Below are 24553 nucleotides of genomic sequence, written 5' to 3' on the forward strand. Positions count from 1 at the left end.
GTCGGAGCCTTGTGACGCTTGGACTTAGACGGCAACTTTCTGCCTAAGAACGATACGCTTGGGACTAATGTACAAATGAGATGCTGAGATGCTCCACAGCCCCAGTTTGAACGGCTGCGGGCTTTTTCCCTCCCTCAGCGAAGCGGGTGAGAATTTCCTTGCGGGGGCCAGCAGGAGCCCGCAGGCTCGCCATGCTGGGGGCCCGGCCGCGGGTTCCTGAGGGGCCCAGGTGCGGCTGGCAGCCAGGAGCCGGCCCGGTGCCCGGTGCATCCCGCGCTCCCCTCCTCCCGCCGCGCTGCCCCGGGGGGCGGCGGGCCCGCGCGGCCCCACCCCGCATCCCATAATAGTCCACAAAGGCGACTCCATCCCATAATAGCCACCCACGGGAAACACGCCATGGCAACCGCCCCCCCACCCCCGCGCCATCCCATAATACCCTGCCGGCTTTATTGGAGGGCAGGGGGGGCCGGGGCCGGACGGGGGCACCGCGGGGAGGTCCCGGCGGGCACCGCCAGGAAGCCTGCCTGGGGCTGCAGCCTCCCCGCGGCGCCCCCTCCTCCTTCCTGCCGCATCCCGTAGCCCTTCCCAGGGAGGCAGCCCCGCCGTAAGGTAGCGCCATCCCACAACGGCGGCCCGGCCACACCGCACTGGGAATGGTGCCATCCCATAATACTCCGGGCTGCGGCGGGCCCTGCCATCCCATAATAGCCGCCCGCTCCCCCCCCCCGCCCCGCTCCTCGTGGGGCATCCCCCTCATCCCACATCGGCCCGGCCCCCTGCGCCTCCCCTCGTGTCTGCCCTGGCCTGGCCGCTGTGCTCCTCTTTGGCTTCCCCCTCACCTGGCAGCCCGGCAGCCGCCTTGGCCACGCACCTTCCCAGAGCCTTGTCCTGGCTGCCCCAGCCCGTGCTGGGCCCCTCGCCGCGGTGCCTTCAGCCTGTCTGCCCCCAGCCCGGGCACTGCCCGCCGGCCCGGCCACCATGGCGTCAGCAGGAAAGCACAAAGCTGGAGCGAGTGCCGTGCCGTGCTGTGCCATGACGCCCGTGGCACACTGGTTCGGACGGAGCCCCTGCTGCCGGGGGGCCTGGGGCAGCGCTGGCATGGCCTTTGTGACCAGTGAGCCCTGACCTAGTTTGCCAGGTGCTGTGCTGCCCTTGGAAAGGCCTCCTGCTCCTTGCCATTGTGTGCCGCGTTGGGGTCGGCTCGCTATCCATCCACATCCGCATTATCACGCGTCTGGTATGGAAGATAACTCCACATCTTGCCATCGGCTCATATTGAGTGTGTTTGTTGTACTTCTGAAGGCAGTTCTTACCACTGTCTGGGTTTTGCTTTCAGCCCCCATCCCTGCTTTTGTGCCCCAACTGGATTTAGTGTTACGGGCTGCAGGGAGTGTTTCGGAGCTGCTCCGTTCTCCTGGGCTCTTTCACTACCTGCAGTTACAAGGGCAGCTCGGCACTTGCAACGTTTATTTCTTGTTAAAGCCAGCACATGTGTCCTGACAGCTGAGAGAAGAAAAGGAAGTGTGAGCCCCAGAAGCTGAAATAGTGACATGTAAAAGGCTGATACGCAGAAAAGAACCAAAAAACTGTAATTCCCCACACTCTGAGCGGAAGCTACAAATGATAGACTTTGTGGATTAAAAGGTGGGCTGGGAAATAGTAATGCATGGTGACAAGAGAGCGAGGTGTTTCCTTGTTGGATGGGATGCAGTAAAGATGCCTGCATCCCTTCAATCAGATCCTGGCAGAACATTCCAAGGAATGAGGTCTTAGAGCAGCAACAGCAGCAAGTTCGGATGCTGCTGCAAGGAAAGGCAGGAAGCGTTCTCTTTTCCCTGTGAGGAACCCACGGCTGCTGCTGCTGCTTCCATGGGGGAAGGTGCTCCGTGGGGCCTCGCCCCAGTGAAAGCAGAGAAGGGGTCTGCCAGGAGCACGCCCGTGGCTGCGTGCCCACCGGCGCCGCCGCTGAGGTGTGGTCCCTTTGTCTGTTGGCTTTCCCGCAGCAAACGCAGGAGCCCCCTTTGCAAACTCCGTGTTTTACAGGGAGTCCCCCTGTGGCGGATCTGTTTTACAGGGAGAGCGACTGCAGGGGAGCGTCAGGCGGTCGAGGATGGAGTCTGCAAATTGCTGCCCGTTTTATTCTGCCTGTCGTACGTTTTGTTTGCAGATGATCCTCTGGCATCTGTGAGAAACAAGCGAGCAGACACACACAGCACTCCAGTGTCTTGGAGCTCTGGACTCAGAGAATGGAAGCCCTGAGTCCTTCTGACAATTCTTCCCACTCGCTTTTTTGGAGGTTTCTGTGCTCTTGGGCACCTATTAAGCTGGTCTCCAGCCTGCCTCCTTGGGAATATACCTGGTTTTGCCTTCTTTTTAGGGAGCTCTGGACTCAGAGAATGGAACCCCTGAGTCCTTCTGACAATTCCTCCCACTCGCTTTTTTGGATGTTTCTGTGCTCTTGGGCACCTTTAAGCTGGTCTCCAGCCTGCCTCCTTGGGAATATACCTGGTTTTGCCTTCTTTTTTACCTGGAGAGTAGCTGAAGGTGCAAGTGAGGTCATGCCAGTTGGAGTTAACAAAGAGCTCCAGTTTGCAGTGTATAGTCCATACCACACCATTTGCACGTGATGTTTAAAGCAACTTTACATCTGTTTAGTAAAACATCAGGAAAGCCTAATGCAGAGGACAAACTTAAACTGCTCCAAGCCTGGCTTTTAATTGGATAAATCTGTGGTTTGGGTACACAGTTGCTTAGTGGAAATCCGTCACATTTGGGTGCTCCTGTCCCCTGCAGTAGATGTTGCTCCTCTCTTGGCTCTGGCAACAGAGCAGATGTGCCTGCTCAGTGCCTGCTGCAGTGGGAAGTCCAGCTTTTCATGGCACAGCAGCTGCAGGAGGAGGGCTGTTCTGACTGCAGTGGCCGTGTACAGACCCTGCTGGAGCGTCCCACTTGTCAGGGCCTGCCTGCCGTGCCAGCAGCCATTTCCTCCTCTCTCCTGTTCTCCTCAGCCACCATGTCAGGTCCTGTGCGTGCAGCCTTTCCCGTCTTGCACCTCTCACAGGCAGACAGGGTGAGTGCTGCAGCCCGGCTGCTGCCCCGGGAGCAGGAGCCGCGTTTCTGCAGGAGCGAGAGTTGCCACCCAGCGTCTGTGAGCTGCAAGCGGGCACAGGAACGGCATCGGCGTCCCGGGCAGCGAGCCATGCCAGCCTGCAGGCTCTCAGTTTGATTGCACTCTCAGAGAACAGGTGCCTCATCCTTTAAGAATACACCAGATTTAATTATACCGCTTCAAAATGTTCTGTCTTAGGTGAGGCTTTGAACATGTCTGCATTAGCCGTTTATGGAGGTGTGATAAGACTGTTTTTAAATGGATTGATTTACACTGGTGACATTGCTAACAGGCCAACCACGCCAGCTTTTGCGTTTGACCTTCTCTCTTTCCACAGAAATATTTTAGGCTTTGTGTGTGAATTTGTTTCCAGCTATCAGGCCTCATTTCCCCACCTGCCTCACAATTCAGACAAAGCTTCTGAGAAGCCCTGATCTATGGCAAAGCAAGTCCTGTATTCCTGCCTGATTCTGAAGCTGCTAGGGACAGCAATGTGATTGATCCCAGAGTGGCAAGTTCAAAGTGCAGGTTTTAGCAAGGAGAAATTTACCAGCAGAGATGGAATTAGACAGACTGGGCATTCCTACTCTAAACCATTCAGTTGCTTGTAATTTTTATGATTGGAGCTGAAATGTTCTATTCTGGCTGTCTGCCTACATCTGATTTTTTTATAATTTTTGTTTTCTTTTTAAATATGGCTTCAGCCTGTACATTAAATCTACTCAGGGAGAAATAAAAAAAGGCAGAGCAAAACATTTTGGATTTGAGTGTTAAAGTGTACGTTAAAAAGAACAGTCTTTTGCTCAACTGCTTTGGAGGAGGAAGCTGAAACCTATGAAGGAGAGCTGTCCTTACGTTAGAGCTACACTACTCACTATCCCCATAAAAATCCATGCCAAATTTTGATCAATGATAAGCCTTTAAAAAAAAATCCATTTCACACATGCTCTGTAGGGACATTTGAGATTTTCCCTGTGTAGTTCTTCCAAGATCTGCTGTCAACACTGTGTCACAAAGGTGGGATAAGGTTTTGTGAGTGCCAGCCATCTTGTGTAAGGACCCAGCCTCTGGTGACTGCTCTGGGCCAGGCAGGGGAAGGAGGAGCAGCTGAGTGAAAGGAGAACAGCAAGTCCCTTGGGGAAGGGAAACATGGAGAATAGATCAGGGCCAGGAGCTTTATGATCCTGTCTGTTGTGAGGATAAAGCCAGGAGTTACTGGAAAACAAAAGGATGGAAGTGGGAGAAAATAGCCTTGACTGGCTGAATAACATGACTAGATGGAAAATCAGAGTGCATGGGATTATAGAAGTCAAGAGTGATTGCTGTAGTGGAAGCAGGGCCTAGAGAGAGGGAAGACTATTTGAAAAAGCAAGCAGCTAGTCTTGGGAGCTGTGGAGAGAGCAGCAGCATTGGAGCCAGTGAAACGAGGAGCAAAAGAGGAGCTAAAAATGGTAGGAGGGGTGTAACAACACTGGGTGCTGGATGTGGAGATAGGAAAGAACAAGCTGTGCCAGGCTCATTAAGGAACCAAAGAGCAGGAAGAGCATTCAGATAACAGAACAAGGAGACTTGAGGCAGGGGGGTGGGCAAGGAGCTGGCCAAACAAGTGCTATTGTCCATCTTCTTCTAGGGGCACAAGCAAACCTTTAGGTTCTTGCATCTCCTCATTGTTGAGTCGTGATTCAGGAATCCTGAGGCTGGCAGCACTTCTATCCTGAAATGTTGAAGGAGAGAAAAAAAAAAAAGTAAGACAGAGGTGATCCTACAACAGATTCCAAGCTGTCATTCTCCACGGGAAAAAAAACACTAATCAGTTAATCCTAAAAAAGATCTGATTCCTTCACTGGCCCATATATGACATCCTGAGACCATCTTAGGGGCAAAAGCATCCCTCCTGGTCCCAACATCCTCATTTGCTCCCCTTCCAGACTCCTTGGTAATGTCACAGAGACTGGACCAAATGAATGAGGACTGTCTATTTTAAAGTCTGTGCCTAACAAATCCACAAATCCTGGTGCTTTTTTTTTTGGTTGTTGCTTTGTTTGTTTTTGTTTTGGTTTTTTTGTTTTTTAGGAGGGGTTGAGTAAGCAGACCTGATAGAAAGCTCTTTATATATAAAATGGATAAGGTGCTCCCAGCATCTGCGCTCTACCTCTTCCTAATTCCTATGTGCTCTGCTCACTTCCACTTGAAGTTTCCATACCTGCCCTTCTCACTTGCTTGCTGCCCAGGCTGTAGGGGGTTTCACCAGAGTTGCTGATGGGCAGGAGACAGATCTGGATGTGGTTCATCCAAAATTTGTTGAAGGCTGTGAGATTCTTCTCCTTTACCCATCTTTTTCAAAATCCATGAAGCCACAGAGGGTGAAGTGGGACAGGCTGAGAGTGACTGAGCCCATGAGGTGTGCCATTCCCAGACATTTGTCTGTCTCTACAACAACACCTGGTATGTTTGCTGACAGATGCAGTCACCTAGACTTGAAGCAGAAACAAGAATGACATTAAGAAACCTCCCAGAGCAGCACAGAGGGGCAATGCCAGGTGTTAAAGTTGTTCTTCAAGTCTTGTGTTATCATATTTTTAAAAACAATTCTTTAGTCAACAGCCAAATATACTCCACCAGATACCCAAAACAAGGACATTGCACTTTACCAACAAAGTTTCCAGTTTACCCTGCCCTAGTTGCATGTGCAGGCAAGTGGAACCTCTCTTTTTGTAATTTGACCCCTTTTATGGATGCTCAAGCATTTTCTTCCCCTCTCCCTGTCCCTCCCCTCTCCTCCACCTCCTCTCTTCCTGGAGAAGCTGTGGGAGCAACAAAATATAAGAAAGAGATGCTGACTTTCCTTGACCAGCTTTCTCTTCAAAATTATACCCTGGAAATAATTCCCTCATCTGTCTGGGAAAGAAATTTGAGATGGATTTGATGCAGGCTTGGTGCAGGACAGTGAGACACAACTGCAGCCAGGAGCGACACAAGATCAGCAGGCTGTAAGCTCCAAATGGCTGCAGGTTCAGACACAAGCAAGGCCCCATCAGCTTCCAAAAGCATCCATCACTGTGGCATGAGTCCAAGGGGATGAGACAAAAGGCCATTCTGGACATTTGCCGTGGCATGCAAGCACAGAGCCTGTGCTATGAAGATCCTGTGTTCTTGGTAGGGTCACTGTACTGTCGATTTCTCAAAATACTCCTCTGGTAAAGAGCACAAGCATCTTCTCCAATAGCTCTCAGAGCCTTTCCCATTTTTTTCAGGCTTTGTTGCAGCCTGATGTCTCATAGGCAGCCTTGGCAATTTGAAACATAAACCAGGACAACTACCCTCTGCAGTGCTCTGCTGCTTCCAGGAGCTTGGCATGGAGAAGAGCTGTCTGTCAGACTCCGAGATCCACACCCACCACCCTGCTCACCCTGACAGGCAGGAAAAGCAGTACAAAGCTCAGGCAGATCAAACCATCAGCGCTGAGGAAGTTGTTTCTCAGGATCACTAATACCACCCCCTGTGCTAAACACAAGCCAGTATGTAGAGAAACGCTTTTTTAAAATTAAATTATTTTTTTATTTTCTTAAGTTGGTGAAGGCTACCCCCTATAGAGGGCTGCGGAAGTCAACCCAACGACAGAAATAAAAGGGTGAAAAAGGCAGGCACAATCTGCTTCCTCCCGTGTTTTGGTGTCCTTGGGAAATTGCTCTCCCAGCTGAATGACATTTTTGGTGGAGAGTCCCTCGGGTTTTTGCAAGAGTAGTTTTTCTTAGTACTTTCAGATTGCATGTCCAGAAAATGGCATGACGAAGGACGGCATGGAGGGAACAGAGAGCACAGGGTCAAGTTGGAAGAAAGTGAAACAGAGAATTGTATCTATGACAGGGCCCTCCAAAGCTTCAAAAATAGCTCAAGTGATGAGCCTGACCATTTCCCTTTGAAGCATTGATGTCACCGTGCCTGTGGCCATGATCCACTTACCAGACTGACGATATATTGCTACTGGCAGTTACTCTGAAGCTAAAGTCAATAAATACCATTTCTAAATTAAGTAGCCAGAGAATTTTCCTATTGCTTCTCCTATATTTAATTCTTCCTTGTCCAGTAAGTCACGGTGTCTCACCCATTGCCATAACTCCCTCACCATTAGAAAGTACAAAATGCAGAATGACAGAATGGCCTATGTCAATTTTTGTCTGCCTTACCCTTTTACTTTCTAAATTCCTCAATCACATTACCTCTGACTAAGATGGCATTTCCCCCTTGATTACAGCTGTGGGCTCTTTCACTAGATAATAAACTTCATGTAACCAGCCACAAGATCCACTGATGTTTTTCTCTCACTGTATTTCTTCCTGAATAATTCCCCACATCACTTCCCTCCTCTGGAGGCAGGTTCTTTTGGAGCACCAAGTGTGCTCCTTGGTGGTTCAGGTTACATTCCAGATGTGCAAATAAGGTGACCTGGTCAAGAAGACAACCTCCACTTCCCAGGCCAACAACAAACGCCTTGCCACCCTTTGCAGCATGACCCCAAACAAATTTGCTTGTGGCAGCACAGGTCCTTTCCCTGCCTACAGATTGTCACCAATAATTTTGGCAAGTGCTAATGAGGCATCATTACTGCAAAATATCTCCCCCATGTTTCCCAGCTGCAGGTCTCCCATAGCATGTGTGCCACCCACTGGCTCCGTATCCTGGGCACACAGTGCTGCTCTCAGCAGCTGTACTGCAGGGACTGCTGTCCCTCAGCCGTAGCAGCATGTTTCCCCAACACTTCTCTCTCTTTTTTCTTTTTTTTTTAACCTCCCTGCCGCCTCTGAATAGGCTGTAACTGGGGACTCAAGCACACTGAAATTATGCAAATCGTCCCACCGGGTTTTTTGTAATGCTAATTATATCAAATGCATGCTCATCAATGAGAATGTCTAATTCCCCTTGCTCATTATCTAGATGTCACACACTGATATAGAAGCATCTGAAAAAATTAATCTCCTCATAACACAGTATTTGTGAACCCCTTGCCACCACCTTCACAGCTCCTGCCTTTGCCCCAGGACCCCCAGGTGATACCGGGTACAAGCACATGCACCAAACTGTCCCCAAAACCACCACTCCTTTGCTCCTTCCTATAGAGGAAGGAAGCCTTATCATGAGGGTTTGGTGTTTGATTCACTTAGGTCTTGTGTTTATGACTGAAATCAACAGGAGTGACACGATGGGTATGTGCTATCTAGCACTCCAGAAAGTGGCATCCGAAATAGTTCAGAAGATACATTTTAGCTACTAAGTTTCCTGCCCATAAAATAGTAATAATACCTTATCAGCTAAACGGCCTCCTGAGAATGACGTTAATTCAAATTTATAAAGCCACTGGAAGTGGGGATGGTAAACACTACAGAAAAGGAGAAGAAGAAAGGAGAAGATCAGGAGCCCTGTTTGCAGACTGGAGCTCACATATGTGTGATAGACAGCTGATGGATTTGTATACAGCATATGAAAAAAAAAAAAACCAAACCAAAGAAGGGGATAAAAAGTAAAAAAGTAAAAGGCCACTTTTTTTTTCTCTCTATGACCGATGTTCTTCCTACATCGGTCATGATGTAGGAACAAAGAAGGGACATCGAGAGGAAAACAATCTGTCATTACGTAACGAAGGACAACCGTGGCACCTACGCACAAGGAGTCCAGGAGGGGAAAAGTCAGGCTGGCATTTCTCGACTCAAAGCGCAGGGCTGCGACACCTTCTGTGGGATTGTGCTTTCATTTACTGAAGTGCTCCCTGAATGTGTGAGTTCAACATTTGCCAGGTTCGGATCAGGTAAAAACTCTCAGGAAGACCGTGCCACGGGCTAGATTACTTCCAGATGTTTTTTTAATTGTGTTCTTAACGCCTTACGGGGATGTTACTATCCTGACAACAAAATTAACTCATTTTCTCCCCTTGCTCCCAGCGAAGAAGCTCTCACACATTTACTTACCTCAGCTTTACAGCTTCTTGCCTTTATTAACATTTCTTTTTTCTTTCCAAATTGCTTTTCTTCCGCAAGCTGTGCGGAGCTGCTTTGCCCCGGTGCATCTCGGAGGGGGCCGGTGCTGGGGGAACAGACATCCCGGTCCGTGTGCCCGGAGCCCCTTGGGGGCGCCGCCGGGGGCCGCTGTTGGCCGCGGAGAGCGCGGAGCGGGCGGGGAGCGGGGCGGGAGCGGAGCCGCCTCCGGCCGCCGCAGCACCGCCTCCCTCCCCCCCACTTTTATTTTTTTTTCTTTCCTTTTTTTTTTTTTTTTTTCCCCCCACATGGTGTTAGAAAACCTCTTTCATCATCACCCGGAGGTGAAAAATTTGATCCTCTCCCTCTACCCCTCGCCCTCCTTGGGAGAAAAGTTCTTCCTTGTTCCTTTGTGTTTCAGGGGCTCCAGTGGAGGAGGGCTGGCTGCCCGTGCTTCAGGGGACAGCGGATGCAGCGCAGGGAGGTTTTCAGCTGCCATCGGAGCTTTGTCGCTGTCACTGTCTGAAACAGGTAAAAGCAGTGACAGCTATGCCTGACTCTAGTACTTGCAGACTCCCAGATAACCTCAGACAAAATCACCAGCACAGCAGGTTCTTCGGTGATATTACATTATTTCTTCTTATTTTGCTTGGGAGCCGCCACTGGTCGCGATCTCGCTCCTCAAGGTGCTGTGCAAACCAACCAAACAAAAAGACCGATCCATGCCTAAAGATCTCTCCAGTGTAAGAGCAGTGACAGTGGGAATGTGGGAAACAATAAGGAGACCCTGAGCCGGGTTTGGTCAGCAGGATGTACAGCAGCAGCAGCGCAGCGGCAGCCTGGCCTCTGCCGAGATGCTGTTAGCACTGCAGAACACACGAGTTCGCAAAAAAGGCTTCAAAAGCAACACACAAAACGTGAAGCTTTCGCTGCGCTCAGCCACAGGATCAAGGACTCTGCAGCTGAAAGGCAAGCAGGGTATGCAAAATGTAATCCGAGCAAGAACAGCTCCGGGAGGGAAGGATAATAAAAAAAATGCCTGGGATGACAGATCAGCATCTAAAACACAAGGTCAGGGAGCCATACAATTATTTAGGCTGGAAGGACCTCTGGAGGACATCCGTTTCAACTCCCAGCAATGGTGGGGGGGAGTGGAAGGCAGGATGTACCTCCCAAGCTCAAAGCAGGCACAGCTGAAGTTGCTCAGGGCATTTGTAATACAAAATACATGTTTTGTTGTAGGGATACATCTAGTGGTGGGAGGCACACAGCCAGTACACAGTGGAAGGAATAAAAACAGTAATAAAAGCAATTTGAAGATAAAGTCTGGCTTGTTCTGGGACTTCTGAAACATCTTTTCAAGCCAATTTACAGAACTCAGAGTATCAGAGGGTTTCTAGAAAGTATAAAATACATTTTAATAATAATAGTCAGGATTAATAGTCATAACAATACTTTTATATATTAACCAAGTAGGGAACCATTTCCAGAAGCATAGGACATATCCATTCTGGAAGTCAAAGGAGTTGAAATCCTAATATATTTGTACATTTTTGCAGATACTGTCTGATCATACAAAAGGAGTGTTCTGTGCACCTTTGCCATCTCTCTGACCTTTCACTTGTTTAGTCTTACTTGATCAGGAGACATTTGTTTAATGTTCACATCTGCAAATGACACGAAGTACAGGGAAGTAGTGAATGGCACCTTTTGCCTCTGACATACTTAACAGGAATACTAATTCATCACAGTAGGATGTAGAGGGTCACCTATACAGGTTGAAAATACTTTGCTAAGCTTATATTCCCATTTAATTTTCTCCCTTCTTGAATATCATTTCTTCACATAGCTCCTGTTGTTCTGAACAGAAGCTTTCAAGTGGTTCTGTTTTGTATCCATCATACCCTAGAACTTTCAGATTTGTTTGTCTGGGTTTTTTTATACACTGACTAAAAAGAAGCCATAAAGCAAGATAAGGGTGAATGACTCATTTCACTAAAAGACAGCACATACATGTGCTATTCCTTATCACCATGTGATGGAATAAAAAACTCCTGAAGCTTACAAAGCAAAAATGCGGAAGCAGAAACTTAGCTAACACCCATTCTCTCTGTCAAACATGAAAAATATCCCAAATCCCCTCTAGAATCCAAAGCAATTACATGTGACTAGAATCCTCAAAACCAAAACTAATGCAAGCTGAAAAAGATTGAATACCCAAAGGACAAAACACAACAGCCCACACTGGGCCCACAGCTATCTATATGTAACAATTAAGGAAAGCCTTCAGAACCCCAAAGTCAGGAACTTTTCTGCTGCATGTAACATGACCAGCAGCCCTCTTTATTGTTAAACCGGTTGATGAGATTCATTAGGAGATCAGCTTTGCAGTCATTTATAATTTAGTCAAAATATTTGAGCTAAAATTTCCTCTGCTGGAGGTGGAATATTTATTAAATGTTCCAGGTAAAAATAGTTCCACTATTTTCAGGAGTGAAGCTACAAGAAAAGATCATGTTTTCTGGTGTGCTTTTTGAGAAGTTGTGTGCTGTGGAGGATACTGTAACTTCAGCAGAGGAGCGGCCTCTTCGGAGGGTGTGGCATCTGCCAGCTGACATTTCATTCATTCTTGGCAAGCTTGCCAAGAGAAGACAGAGCCACACTCTGCTCGTAGTGGCCCTGAGAAGGCACAACAGCCATGACTTGCAACAGTCCTGGTGAGCATTAGGAAAAGCCTCTCCCCAGGGCACGTTTCAGCACTGCTGTGGGTACCTCAGCAAGCTGAGGAATCCTCATCCTTGGAGGTGCTCAGAGCTCACCTGGGCAAGGCTCTGAGAAACCTGAACTGCCTTTGGGTCCCACGTACATCCTCTCTGCTCCTGGCTTTGGCTGTGTGACCCTGGGCACAGGCCAGAGGCAGTGGAGCTGAGCAGCCTCTTCCCTCTGATGACTTTGGGGAGAGTTTCCAGAAAGCTCTGCTGGAGCCTCAGCCAGGACTGGCCCCCTGCCCCAGGAGATGCTTTTAGGCTGGTGACTTGCCCTTGGCTCCTGTCTGAGGAGTCTGGCTGGTGCCTGACCATGCAATCTGTGGATCTAGACCCGTGGATAGGCTTCTTGGCTTGACCCAAGACCTGCCTTGTCATGATGGACTTGTCAGGCAATCTCTGGACTGTGGCTCACCTTGGTTCCTGCCTCCAGACCCAATCCTGATGCTGACTTGACTTCTTACTTTGACCTTGGACCTGCCCCATCACCACAAGCTTATGTGATGATCTGGATTCCCAGCTGAACCCGGCTGTCTGCCTTTGTCTCCTTCCCTTGCTGGCTAAGACTCGTGTGATGATCTGGATTCCCAGCTGAACCTGGCTGTCTGTCTATACCTGCCTTTGTCTCCTTCCCTTGCTGGCTAAGACTCTTCCCCTGCCTGCCTTGTTACATGCCTGGATCTCAGCTCTTGTATTCCTTCAGGGAGTTGCCAGCCCTCACCTCCCCCAGCAGCCTGCTGTGAGCAGGCAGCCTCAGTAGAGACCTCCAGAGGTCCCTTCCCACCCAAATCTTTCTGTGAACTTGTAACAGCACTCCAGCCAAGTTAAAAGGAAAGAAAAAAGTAACTTCTCTGTGCAGGGAAGAAATCATAGCTCTGAAGGCATTGCATTGATGCTTAGGTGCATGGTGCATTACGCTAGGGAAAGAAGAAAGAACCAGAGGGACAGGGACAAGGAAAGGGGTCTAGAAAGGATGAAGGTGGCAGAAGGTTTGAAAATGAGCAGCAGTGCATCTGCTGTAATATCACTCCGTTATCCCATAAATCCCAGGACAAAAGGGTCACAGAAGAGATGCACACAGCTCTGTTTCCTCTCCAGTTACACTGTGTCACATTCATGGCAGTCCTTTAAAATAGGAATATCTACTGCCCTGCAAGCCCTCTTCCACCTTTCTCCCTGCATCTCTTGGGCACCATTAAATGTTCTTCATCTGCAATGGATTTCAAGGCTGCTGTGCTGGTGATGCATGGGCTGAGCAAGGGGACAGAGCTGGCTCACACAGGGCATATGTCTCACAGGCAGGGGGTGGCACAAGGATGTCTCTGCAGAGAGGCTTGTCATCTTCTACAGGTCTTCCTGAAGACCTGCTTCTGCAGTCATCTCTCATAAAAGAGAGGGTCTTCAAGGGAGACTGCAAAAATGGATTTAAAACATGGTATCTCCTAACACCAACCCGTGATGTATTACAATACATTTATTCCCACAGCAGTCATGAGGTAGGAACTTGAAACCAGATTTATTGCTTATTGAGAAGTCTAAAAACTATAAACCTTAGCAGTCTGGACTACATTTCTTGTCACTTTCCCTGACCTTTCCTTTAACATTAAGAAAAACAGAACCAAACCACTGTAATGAATCCACTCCAGAATAGCCTGAGACCTGCTGGAAGCCACAGAGAGGCTGTTTTGTAGTGCAATTGGAAAGGCAACCCTTGGCCATCAGCAGGAGTGAAAAACTGGGGCTTCTGGCACTGCCTGTGTACAGCCTGATCTTGCTTCTGGGGAGATTTATAGGGCTTTCACATACAGTGCAGCCTGGAAAAGCATGTACAAACAGTGCAAGCAAATACATCTCACCACAGCTTCATTCTCTGACATCATTCCTTTTCAACAGTGAAAATCACTCAGACCTGAAATCAGTCATCCTATATAGGGGCCAGCAACAAGAGAGTGCAAAGCACTAACATCAGCATGAGCTTCTGACACGATGACAATATTGGTATCCTCTCTTTTGTTCTGGGGCCATTGGGAATGTAGTTTTTTAAAGCATGCTAGTGTTTCCCAAGCCATTTTGCTTTAGGTAAATGTATAGCCATTGTGCCACGTGCGTGTGTTTACAGCTGCAGATTTGACATACCTCCTGAAGATTGTTTTGCTAAGGTCTGTGATTTTCTATATAATTAGGAACCTATTTTCTGCAAGATTACTGAAAACTCAGCTATTCTCCTTGACCTCAACAAAGCTTGCTAAACGCTTCAGTTCTTTCGGAAAATTAAGATACACATTTAGGTGTCCTGTGCTGGACCTGTGACTCAGATTGAAACAGCTGGTCAAAGGTTTTCCTCAGTCACTGCTAAATTCACTTTGTCAGCAGTGAGTACTGTATCTGTGTTCTGTTGATCCCCAGAACTGCCTCAGGCCATAGTGCAGCCAGGAGCTACTCAGTCAGGATGGGTTTGCTACAGGAATTCATGCTGGCCAGACCTAGACTCACTAAGTTTGTTTCAAATCCTTGTTCCCCACTCTGTTTCCTGTACCAAAAGAGTCAGGTATGACCATGTCACGAAGGCACCTCTGTTTATTCAAAACAACCTTTCATCCTTCAGCTTTGCATCATCACGTTCACCCACAGAGAGTCTGCTGTGCTCCCTCAAACAGTTTGCTGCATCCCACAGGCTTGCTGTAGTTATTGCATATGTGACTCTGCAATGGTATGGCTTTCCTGGGCTTAAATCTCTGAGTCCTCAATGGGGCCATTCAGGAACACTGCAGTAGGAAGTGATGGTGAGGATTCATTGGGACGGATAAAGTTCTCAGATGGGAACAGTTTTACTTTAGACACAGCGTGGTCTCGGGCTGACTTACACTCCACAATCTGATGCTTAAGCGTTCCCATCTCTGAGTCCCAGGCTTGTCCCCGCCGCAATTTCTTGAAGGTGTTACGGAAGCCCTCAGTGCTGAAGTAGTAGACCAAGGGGTCCAGCATGCAGTTCATGCTGGCAAACATCATCGTTATAATTAACGCCTGGCGCACCGAGGCCTGCGTTTGTTCCTCGACCTTCATCACCCGGGCCTTGATCATCCCATAAACCGCCAGGGTAGTGTTGTAGGGCACGAAGCAGATGATGAAGATGACCAGATTGACCAGGAGGAGACGGACGGTCTTCCGCTGTCGCAGGGTCTTTGTCTGGCTGGGCTGGCAGAGCTCCTGAAAGATGCGGATTGAGCAGTATGTCACAGAGCTGAGAGGCAGGAGAAACCCCAAGATTTCAGCCAGGATTACCAGGGGGAAGAGGTTATTCTGCCACATGTTGTCGCTAAAGCTTTCAAAGCACAGATAAATGGTCTGGTTTTTTACTTTACAGTGGTTTTGCTTGTGGACTATGGCTGTGGGGATGGAGCCCATGAAGATCACAACCCAGACGACGAAGCAGAGGAGCTTGGCCACCTTGGGGCGCCGCAGGTGCCGCCAGCGAAGCGGGTGAACAATGGCAACGAAGCGATCCAGGTTGACACACATGAGGAAGAGGCAGCTACCGTACATGTTGATCTGGAAGACTGAGCCAGAGACCTGGCACAGGAAGCTACCAAAGGGCCAGTGGTGGTTGGAATAGTAGTAGAGTCGCATGGGCAGAGAAAGTGTGAAGCTGAGGTCACTTATGGCCAGGTTCAACATGTAGATCATCACTACAGACTTCAGGCGCAGGTATCGGACAAATATCCACAGGGCTACCACATTGAGTATCAAACCTGTGATGAATATCAGGGTGTAGCCAGGCATGAGGAGGTGGTGGTTGAAGGTGTAATCCTTGCATGTCTGGGATGTATTGGATGTATTGGATGTATTGGATGTATTGGATGTATTGGATGCTGACATGCCCAGCATGGGTCAGGGAATGCTCTCGCAGAGATGGCTGAGCCTGGTGATGGGCTAAGGAGGCACAAAGAAAAGTGCTGAGGGAAGTCGTTCCCCTCTGAGGAGCCACGGGCAGGTCATTCCTGTCACCTGCTGCTGGGAGGTAGATGAGCAATATCTCTCTTGGCTGGCACTGCTTTGGATTGCTGGTCTGTGGTCATCTGGCACGGATGGTAATGTGAAGTCTGCTTCTGCCCCCAGTTCAGCAATTCTTTCCAGTGGTTATGAGGTGACAAGGTGATGGAGGATCATTGCCAGCTGTCAGTACAATTCCTGGTCAGAGTGGGAGACCAAAACATAAGAGTTTAAGTTGGAGGAGGAAATCTCTTGAAATGTTAAAATCCCACCATGGTGGCTTCTGCAGTAAGAACTCACAAAGAAACCAGAGGATGAGGGAAAATGGACACTAGAAATGTGAATAATTACATGGCAGAAGAAGACAGAGCACAGAGAAGGTGGTTGTTGCACAGAATCATTTATCACTCAGCCCCAGAAAATGCACTTGGCTTTGATCACTGCTGAGAACACATGAATACAAGAAAGGGACACCACAAGCACACACGGCAAGCAGTTGAGGCAGCTCCAGAGAAAGAGAAAGAAAAAGAAGAGAGCAGTGTTTTGAAGGAAAAATGCTGACTGGAAGGAACTTGAAATAAAAATGGCACAATACTGTTTTATATCAGAGAAAAAGGACTTTGTACATCCACTTCAGATAAAAAAAATTACAGTACAGTTAGACCTGACTCCACCCAAGCTCCTTTTCTTACGTAAAACAACACACACAGACCTCAGTTCCAGTGACTCCAAGGTCCTTATGTTTCTTACATTCATACAGTTCCTTTGGTGTCCTTACTTGCATGGGACCAGTGGTGCTTCTTTGGATTGTATGTCCTCATTCTGCTGCTTGAAGCAGCCCATATCCCAGAAACAGAGAGCACAGCCACAGAGGGGAACACAATAAAAAAGGATGTGCCATGGGATTCATGGGGACAAACTTCAAAGCAGTGTGAGGCTAGTAACCACTCTGGGTACTAACTAGCAGCACTGTCCAAACACTGATCAGCTGGAGTGAGCCCAGTGGAAGGCCACCAAAATGGTCTGGGGGCTGGAGCACTTGTGCCATGAGGAGCTGCTGAGGGAACTGGTCTTGTTCAGCTGGACAAGAGAAGGCTCCAGGTGATATAACAGCAGCATTGGAGTTTGCACGGCAAGGTTTTGGCAGCTGGGAGAGCTATAGGTGTGGTTCTGTGAGAGTGTGCTAGGAATTTCTTCTGTGTCTGATATAGCCAGTGCCAGGAGGGACCTGCTACTGGCCAAGGCTGAGCCCATACGTGATGGCACCTCTGGGATAATGAAAGGGAAAAAGCTACTGTGAGGCAGCAATTGCAGGCAGTGAAGGAAAGTGAGATATGTGATAGAAACAGCCCTGCTGCAGACACCAAGGTCAGTGAAGGAGGGGAATGAGGTGCTCCAGGCACTGGAGCAAAGATTCCCCTGTTGCCCCTGGAGAAGACCATGGTCAACCCATGCTGGAGCACTCTGTTCCTGAAGGACTGCACTCTGTGGAGGGGACTCACACTGGAGCAGGGATTGGGTTACACAGTTCCCCACAGTTGTTTGCAGGGACCCTCATAAGAGTCCATGTAGACTGTGATTTACTTCAGAAGGAAAGTGGAATTTTCTATCTAGAGAACATCTTTACATGAAGTTGATATTACTCGGCAACTTGACAGGCATGTCATGCATGTCAGACCTTCTGGATGGCATTGTGTGTCAAGGCACAGATCCAGAGAGAATCTGCTGCACACAGAACCGTGTGCTGACCTCACAGGGAGGAAGAGAATCATTCTGCTAACAACATGTTAAACAATGGAAGTGGAAACCTAATACAAGAGTGTAGACAGCTACCAACTTGCCCATCCTTTTGTGTTGTTGTGCAGGTCCATCACCAAAACAGGTTTCTTAGGGAAACTTCTACTGGTTTATCAAGCTATATCTGAGTGGATTCTACCCTTCCTGGTGGATGAATACTTTGCATGAATTCTTGTGCAAGTTTGGAGTATAAAATAAGCTGACAAGGCAAAAGTGCAAGAATGTTGTTGGTTTCATGCTTCAAAAAATCTCAAGGAGGAGCATCATCAGTGGTCAAAGGAGATGATTGTCCTGCTCTGCTTTGCAGTGGTGCAGCCTCACCTGGAGTCCTGTGTGCAGTTTTGGGCACTATAAAAGAGACATTTAGAGACTGTGCAAAGGAGGGCCATGAGGATGGTGAAGGACTTTGAGGAGAAACTGTGCGAGGGGCAGCTGAGGTCACTTGGTCTGTTTGCTTGGAGAACAGGAGACTGAGGAGAGAGCTCATTGTGGTCTACAACTTCCTCAAGAGGGGAAGGGGAGGGGCAGGCACTGATCTCTGTGCTGACCAGTGACAGGCTCCAAAGGAATGGCCTGGAGTTTTATCAGGGGAGATTTGGGTTCAATATTAGAAGAAGGTTCATCACCCAGAGGGTGGCTGAGCACTGGAACAGGCTCCCCAGGGCAGTGGTCACAGCACCAGGCCTGACAGAGTTCAAGAAGTGTTTGGACAATGCTCTCAAGCACAGGGTATGATTCTTGGGATGTCCTGTGCAGGGCCAGGAGTTGGGCTTGATGATCCTTGATGATCCTCATGGGTCCCTTCCAAATCAGTATATTCTGTGATTCTGTAATTCTAGGAGAATATGTCAGCTTTTGCTGGAGCAAACACCCTGAAATGAATAGCAGACTGGTCAGACCTTTATCCTGATGGAAACAAAGTTATTGAGACTGTGATTTAGTGAGTGACCATGACCTGCTGTAACACATGTACTCAGACAAGCCAGATGTCAGGTGAAAAGGACTTATCTCTACAGACAATGTGGTTTTTTTCAGGCTTTCCTGAGGTACTCAATTAACAGATCTAGAGATTATAATATGTAAGCACAGTCCATGGTGTGTCAGGCTTTCTACCACTAATATTCCATCTCAAACTGTGAGGGTGAAGGGATTATGTTAACAACAGTACAATCATGCAGTTACACTGCCTCAAGTTGTCTTCCTGCTTCCAGAACAAATTGTAGCCCAGGAATTTCTTGAGCCACAGGTGACCTAGTTGTACTCAGTAGGCCTCAGGGAACTTCTATTTCATTGTGGTTTTTTCAGTCATTTTTTTGAGTTGATGTAAAATTTACCATCTACATTATCCAGTGCCAGGAGTGCCAAGGAGTTCCACAGCTTACTTGTGCCTCAGATGAAGAATCACTTCATATAACCATCTCTGATTCATCATCTGCTAGATTCAATTATTAGCTTTAGTGCTGGAACAGACAGGGCAAAACCCATCCCTATCCACCTTCATTTCATGGCTGATAATATTGTAAATATCTACCACATTCCCACTCAGCAACTTTTTTTTGTTTTGTTTTGTTTGTTTGTTTTGGTTTTGTTTTTGTTTTTTTTTTTTTTTAGGCTAAAGGGTCCTTGTCTTCATAGTTTTTCCTTGTAGAGAAGCTGTTCTGTACTTTTGAACATCCTTGTTGCCCTTCTCAGCACTTTTCCACTTCTGCTGCAGCCTTTGTGAGCCTGTGCTGGGGTGCTGAAAACATGCAGTGCTGATAGTGTGGATGCACTGAGCTGCGTAGGTGTAGATCTCATTTGCAAGTGGTAATGGCCAGTTCAGTTTGCTTTTTCCCATCACTTCACTAGATAAAATTTCAGCTGTTAGTTTAAGTCCAGTCACTCACACTTCTCTTAAGCTCTGCAGTTTTTCGCAGGCAAACTTCATCTTTTTAAACTTGAATAATTTTATGTCTCCAATAGATTTGTTATTTTATTATTCATCCCTCATGAATAAGTCAAACAGTCCAAACCCCAGCACAGGTGTCTGACAACTCCACTGAGAAAAACAACCTTCATTCTCTGTCCCTTCTTTTAGGCACTTTTTATCCAGGCAGGAACATTTTCTTTACATTTTTTTTAAGTACCATTGGTGAGACCGCCTTTGAAAGCCTTCTGGAAAACCACATGGGCCACTGTTCACATGCTTATTGAGCCCTTTAAGGAAGAACTGTGGGAACAGCATCTCTTTATAAAAGGCATGATGACTTTTCCCCAGTAATTAGATGTGACCGCATGCCAATTGATTTTTTTCTTTATTATAGCTTCTACTAATTTGTTCAGCAAAACCATCAAGCTCCCTGGTCTGAAACCCCCCAAGTGCCTTTTCTTAAATTGAGTCTGCCTTTAAGAGCTGCTTTAAGCAAAGGTTTCTATGGCACAATTAGTCAGGTCTTCCACCCTTCAGTTATTTATGACCTCTGGGGTAGGAGCCGTGTGGTTTTAGACACTCTTTCCTTCATCTTGCTGCTCCGTGGTTGATCCTACTACTGTTTTGACCAGAAGTTCTTTTATGAACTTCCCATAAAGAAAGTTTCTGCTGTGGAAATCTCCCAGGCTTCCATAACTACATAAATACCAATGAAAGAGACCTCTTCATTTTTTTACTCTCCATCAGGTTTTCTTTCTTTTCTGAGTGGTCTTGCCTTACATACTCCAGCCTTTCAGCCTTCAACAGTTCTGAACTGGCAGCAAAGATCACTGAGAGCAGAAAATAGACTGGGGTTTTGAGGGGATTTTTTCTAGTGGGTAGATGGAAACACAGAAGAAAGAGTCTGCTGTGGTGCTGGTATGGAAGCTGAGCTCATAGTCCCAGACTTGCCATAACAGATACAGTGACCAAGACACATGAGAAAGGAGATGTATGCAGACACAGTCATTGCAAAGATAAAGTTGTAGGTGTGGAGAGTTTCTCCAGTGAGCTTTGGAGGTTCTGCTTTGACTGTCCCTCTCTGAAAAGGAAAGCTATGGGTAGGTAAAGCAGGCTGGCAGCAGGGAGACTGATTATCCTTGCTGGTTAATGTCTGAGAGTCAAAAGGCATGTTCCTTGTGGCTGCCTCCAAAAGAACCCCAAGTACTCATTGCTCTGCACAAAAGCTGCCAAGAGATCTCAAGCCACCCTCTGTGTAAGGAGGCAGTGGTACCACAGCTGAATAACCCCCCTCCTCACAACAAGATGCCCTATTTAAATCCTGAAGAAACTTTCTCTTTGGTGACTGACCTTATGTGTCCCAGGAGGTGGAAAAAGCATATTTTGCCTCTTATTTGAGCCCCTGAATACCATCAACTTCCAAGACTGTGACTTCCAAAATTAGTGGGATTTTGATTTTTTTCATTTGTTGGGTGAGAAGCCCTAAATATACTTTAGGTCTAGGACAGGCAGGCATGCCCTGACATGGGATGTGTGCCTGGCACCTTGCTGCCTGGTCCTGACAATCCTCTCTCTCCTGTCTCACTAGGAGTCATGGCCTCCAAGCACTACAAAAATGATGAAGAATCTGAGTATGGGGCTGAAAAATGAGGTGGAAAAAGAGAGATGAAAAAATACTAATGAGGATGCTGCAGGGTCAGTGTTTCTTGTTAGTGGCTTTCCACTAAAACCATGGGGAGTTTTGTGGCTCCTGTGAGAATGCAGAGAGCAAATGTGGCATTGGGGTGCAGAACTTAAAACACAAACTGCATGAGCTCGCTTACTCGTTCTGAAATCAAAGAGGAAACAACAAAAATGTGTCAAACCTCAGAAAACATACCCGACTTTACTCTAGAAATTGGAGATATATTTTTTTTAATAAATGTGGGTGCTTTTTACCTGCTGTAGGTGATATTCAAGCCCCACTTTTCATGTGTTTTTCTACGCAACAAATTAGTTTTTTGTGAGGATTTGGTTAGATTTTGCGAAGACATTAAAGCCTTAGGATGGCTTGTTGTTAAAGAGAGACACATGATATAAAAGCTGAGACCTTTGTATTTAACTCATGAGGTTTGATCACACTGCTATTGCCTCCTCCTTAGAGATACTACCCCTCTTCACCTCCTGAGAGTCCCGTGGAAGAGGGCTGCCACGGTGGGCACCTTGGCAAGTAAGCTCTGCAGGCTGCCCGTGCTTTCAGTATCACAGGATCCCAAGGAAAGCCTCAGTCTGAGCAAATACAGAGATGTGCCTTGCACCCCCAGGTCCACGGGGCCACTGACCTGGGGCAGATGTGCCGCAGTGCCTGGCAGCACAGGGCAGCAGCGCTCGGGGACCGCTGCCCAAGGTGCCAGACCATCCGGCTTCCAGATGTGCCCGCTGCCTTACCTCACTGCTGGAGAAGAGCCAAGTGTGGATGCCGGCTGGCTTGCTGCTCCTTCTGCAGAGGTCTCGATCCGGGCCCCAAACCCACAAAGCAGCTTGGACTGAAACAGAACCAGGCGGGCTCTTCATCCAAATCACAGCTGTCCCCTACCGTGCTGCGGCTGATTCTACATCTGGCATGCTGCAGTATGTCTCTTCTCCTTTCTCACTTCCTGATGCACTTCTGCCTGGCTACAAAGCATGAACTTTGTTATCAAGGGCTGATAAGCTAAACCACATCCTACAACAGCAAACGCAATCATGAAAGAAGCAGTACCCAGGTGTCCTTGCAACTGAGAATACCTGCTCTGGGTCATAGTGCCAAATATGTGCTTGTCTTGCTAACTCAGCCACCCCCAGGACTGACAGAGGGGAAATAAAACGTCCCTCTCCCCAAAATATTGCTAAACAGGAGGTAGAAGTGAAATATGGGAAGTGAGAGCCAAGTTGATTTAATTGCTAGCCTGCACAAAGACTTGGAGTCCTGTCACTCCCGTGGTCTAGGGGGCTTTGGGATTGAACTCCTGCCCGGGGGCCCAGCTGTGCATTGCTGGCATGTGGCAGGATCCCAAAAAGAACCAGGCTCCGGAGAGGTGTCATTATCTGTGGCAAGCAAAGGCATGTTTGCCACGAACCTCAGTCCCTGGTGTTCAAGGCTACAGGAGGCAGAGTGCTATGAAAGTACAAGGGCTGATTTACCAGCACATCTGTGACCTGGCACTGCCACGTGTAACTGGGAAGGGAGCTGCCCTTGTGCAGAGCCCATCTGGCACTCTGTTGCTTCGAGTCCTATTTCTGCTTTGCCAGTCTCAGCACACCTGGAAGAAGACACAAGTCATGGCGACACTCCTAATCCCACTGTCGTCCTGCCCCAAGAACAGCTGTCCTGGGAAGCTGCTGTGGGCTCCCTTTCTCTGCAGCCCTTGCCTGCTGGTGTTTGATTTTCTCATTCCCTGCCTCCCTTGTTCTGCTGTTACCGACTCCCCATTCAGGGAATGACACACCAAGGGATATATATGCTCCTGCTGATCATAAATCCTTGGAGGGCACAATAGCACCCGAACCACTGAGCTCACCCTGCTTCTTCTCAGTGCCTCTCTTTTTTAACCAGACCCCTTTTCTCACTTGCTAGTTGCTGGGATCTTTGTTCTCATGGCTTTTTGTGTCTCTTCAGTTCCCATCAAGGTGTTGTTACTGATAAAAGCTTACAGATATGCCACAGGGGGTGTCCTTTGCCTAAGGAGTGTCTGACACATCCTCTAGGAACTCCCCCCTCCCCCTGCAGCCCTCACCCCTCACACACATGAGCACACACCTGGCTGAGCCCGGCAGTCCTGGCTTTTCCATGTGTGAGAAGACAAGGACACAATGGCAGCCAGCCCGGCCCATGAGCCCCACAGCATCCTCACCCAGCCAAGTTCACTCACCTCCCCGGATCTCGGAGCCCCAGCCCAGGAGCTCTGTGTCCCCTCAGCCGGGTGGGCTCACACATCTGCCCCTCGCTGTCTCTTGGAGCCTCAGCTCGTGGGGAAGAGCAGCTCAACCCCCGGCGTTTCCTCACCGCTGTCTGAGCGAGCAGCAGGTAAGACCAGATTACTGGGGTGTGTGTTGGAGGCTACACCCTGATGCTGCAAATCCCAACATGCCTGCCACCCCGCAGTGCGGGCTCCAGAAAGTAGGAGCAAGGAACCCAGCAGGAGAAGGGATGCAGGCAGCTGGGAAGGCAAGGAAAGAGGTGAAATGCACGCTACAAGAGAGAGGCTGCTCAGGTCTGAAAGGATGACTGATGAACCACAGTGCTCTTCAGACTTCTTTGTGCAGCAAAATATGGGAGAGCAAAGGGGTGAATCCCTTTATGGAAGCCCTGCTTCACTTTCTGAATGATTCAGACAGGAAAAGCAGAAACTTGTGGCTGCAGAGGAGTTTTACCTTCCAAGGTGGTGGGAACACCTGGGACTTCCCAGGTTGGCTGGGGAAAATGGCAGTCCTTTGTCCCGGGACATGTCAGCTCCCTGGTCACACAGCTCACATTTTCCTGGGCTCCCAGGGGCTCTTAGGAAAGGGGTGCCCAGTGAGAAGGGGGGCAGCCACCTTGTTGTGCCTCCTAGGAGAAGGGCAAGGGCTGATCATGGGGAAGGACAGACCATGGGGAAGAAAATGAGGGAGGTGAAGGGAGACCTGCCAGGGAAGAGTTAAGAGAGGCAGGGAGCAGCTGGGCTGTGTCTGTTTGCTGCAGCTACGTGGGCTGCAGGGTAGAAAAGAACAATCTCCAGCCTGGAGGAGGCAGATGAGGGAGTGTCTTCAAGAACAGTGGATGTGGATGAGGGAGGCAGCAGGTCTTCCCCTCTCTGCTCCCATGAGCTGTCACTGCAGGGAAACTCTCTGTGTCCCCAAAAGGTCTGGTGACAAAGCAGTGAAGAGCTGGTGGGTCTGGCAGCAGTTGCTTGGTGCTTCTGGCTCTTCTTGTGTGGAAGACTCTGTCTGCTGCTGAGCGGGTCTTGGGCTGCCTCCTGCTGAGGAAGTGACTGGACTGTGGAGGAAGGCAACCACA

At 48.5% G+C, this 24553-nt stretch overlaps 1 protein-coding gene and 1 long non-coding RNA gene across 2 annotated transcripts; both read right to left on the reverse strand.

Annotated features, from left to right (window-relative positions):
* Nucleotides 1–2396: 2396 nt before the first annotated feature.
* On the reverse strand, nucleotides 2397–9237 carry LOC120506346. The gene is made up of 3 exons (XR_005628491.1): nucleotides 9073–9237; nucleotides 5313–5585; nucleotides 2397–4823 (listed from the first exon to the last, which is right to left on the reverse strand). It is a non-coding gene; the product is annotated as an uncharacterized LOC120506346 (long non-coding RNA).
* Nucleotides 9238–13352: 4115 nt separating this feature from the next.
* LPAR5 (lysophosphatidic acid receptor 5) lies at nucleotides 13353–22169 on the reverse strand. The gene is made up of 2 exons (XM_039717784.1): nucleotides 21967–22169; nucleotides 13353–16031 (listed from the first exon to the last, which is right to left on the reverse strand). The coding sequence occupies exon 2, from the start codon at nucleotides 15726–15728 to the stop codon at nucleotides 14571–14573; it is 1158 nt and encodes a 385-aa protein (XP_039573718.1). The 5' UTR covers nucleotides 15729–16031; nucleotides 21967–22169; the 3' UTR covers nucleotides 13353–14570.
* Nucleotides 22170–24553: the final 2384 nt, after the last annotated feature.

This window comes from Passer montanus, unplaced genomic scaffold, assembly GCF_014805655.1.
Source record: "Passer montanus isolate IOZ18808 unplaced genomic scaffold, ASM1480565v1 scaffold39, whole genome shotgun sequence".
NCBI lineage: Eukaryota > Metazoa > Chordata > Aves > Passeriformes > Passeridae > Passer > Passer montanus.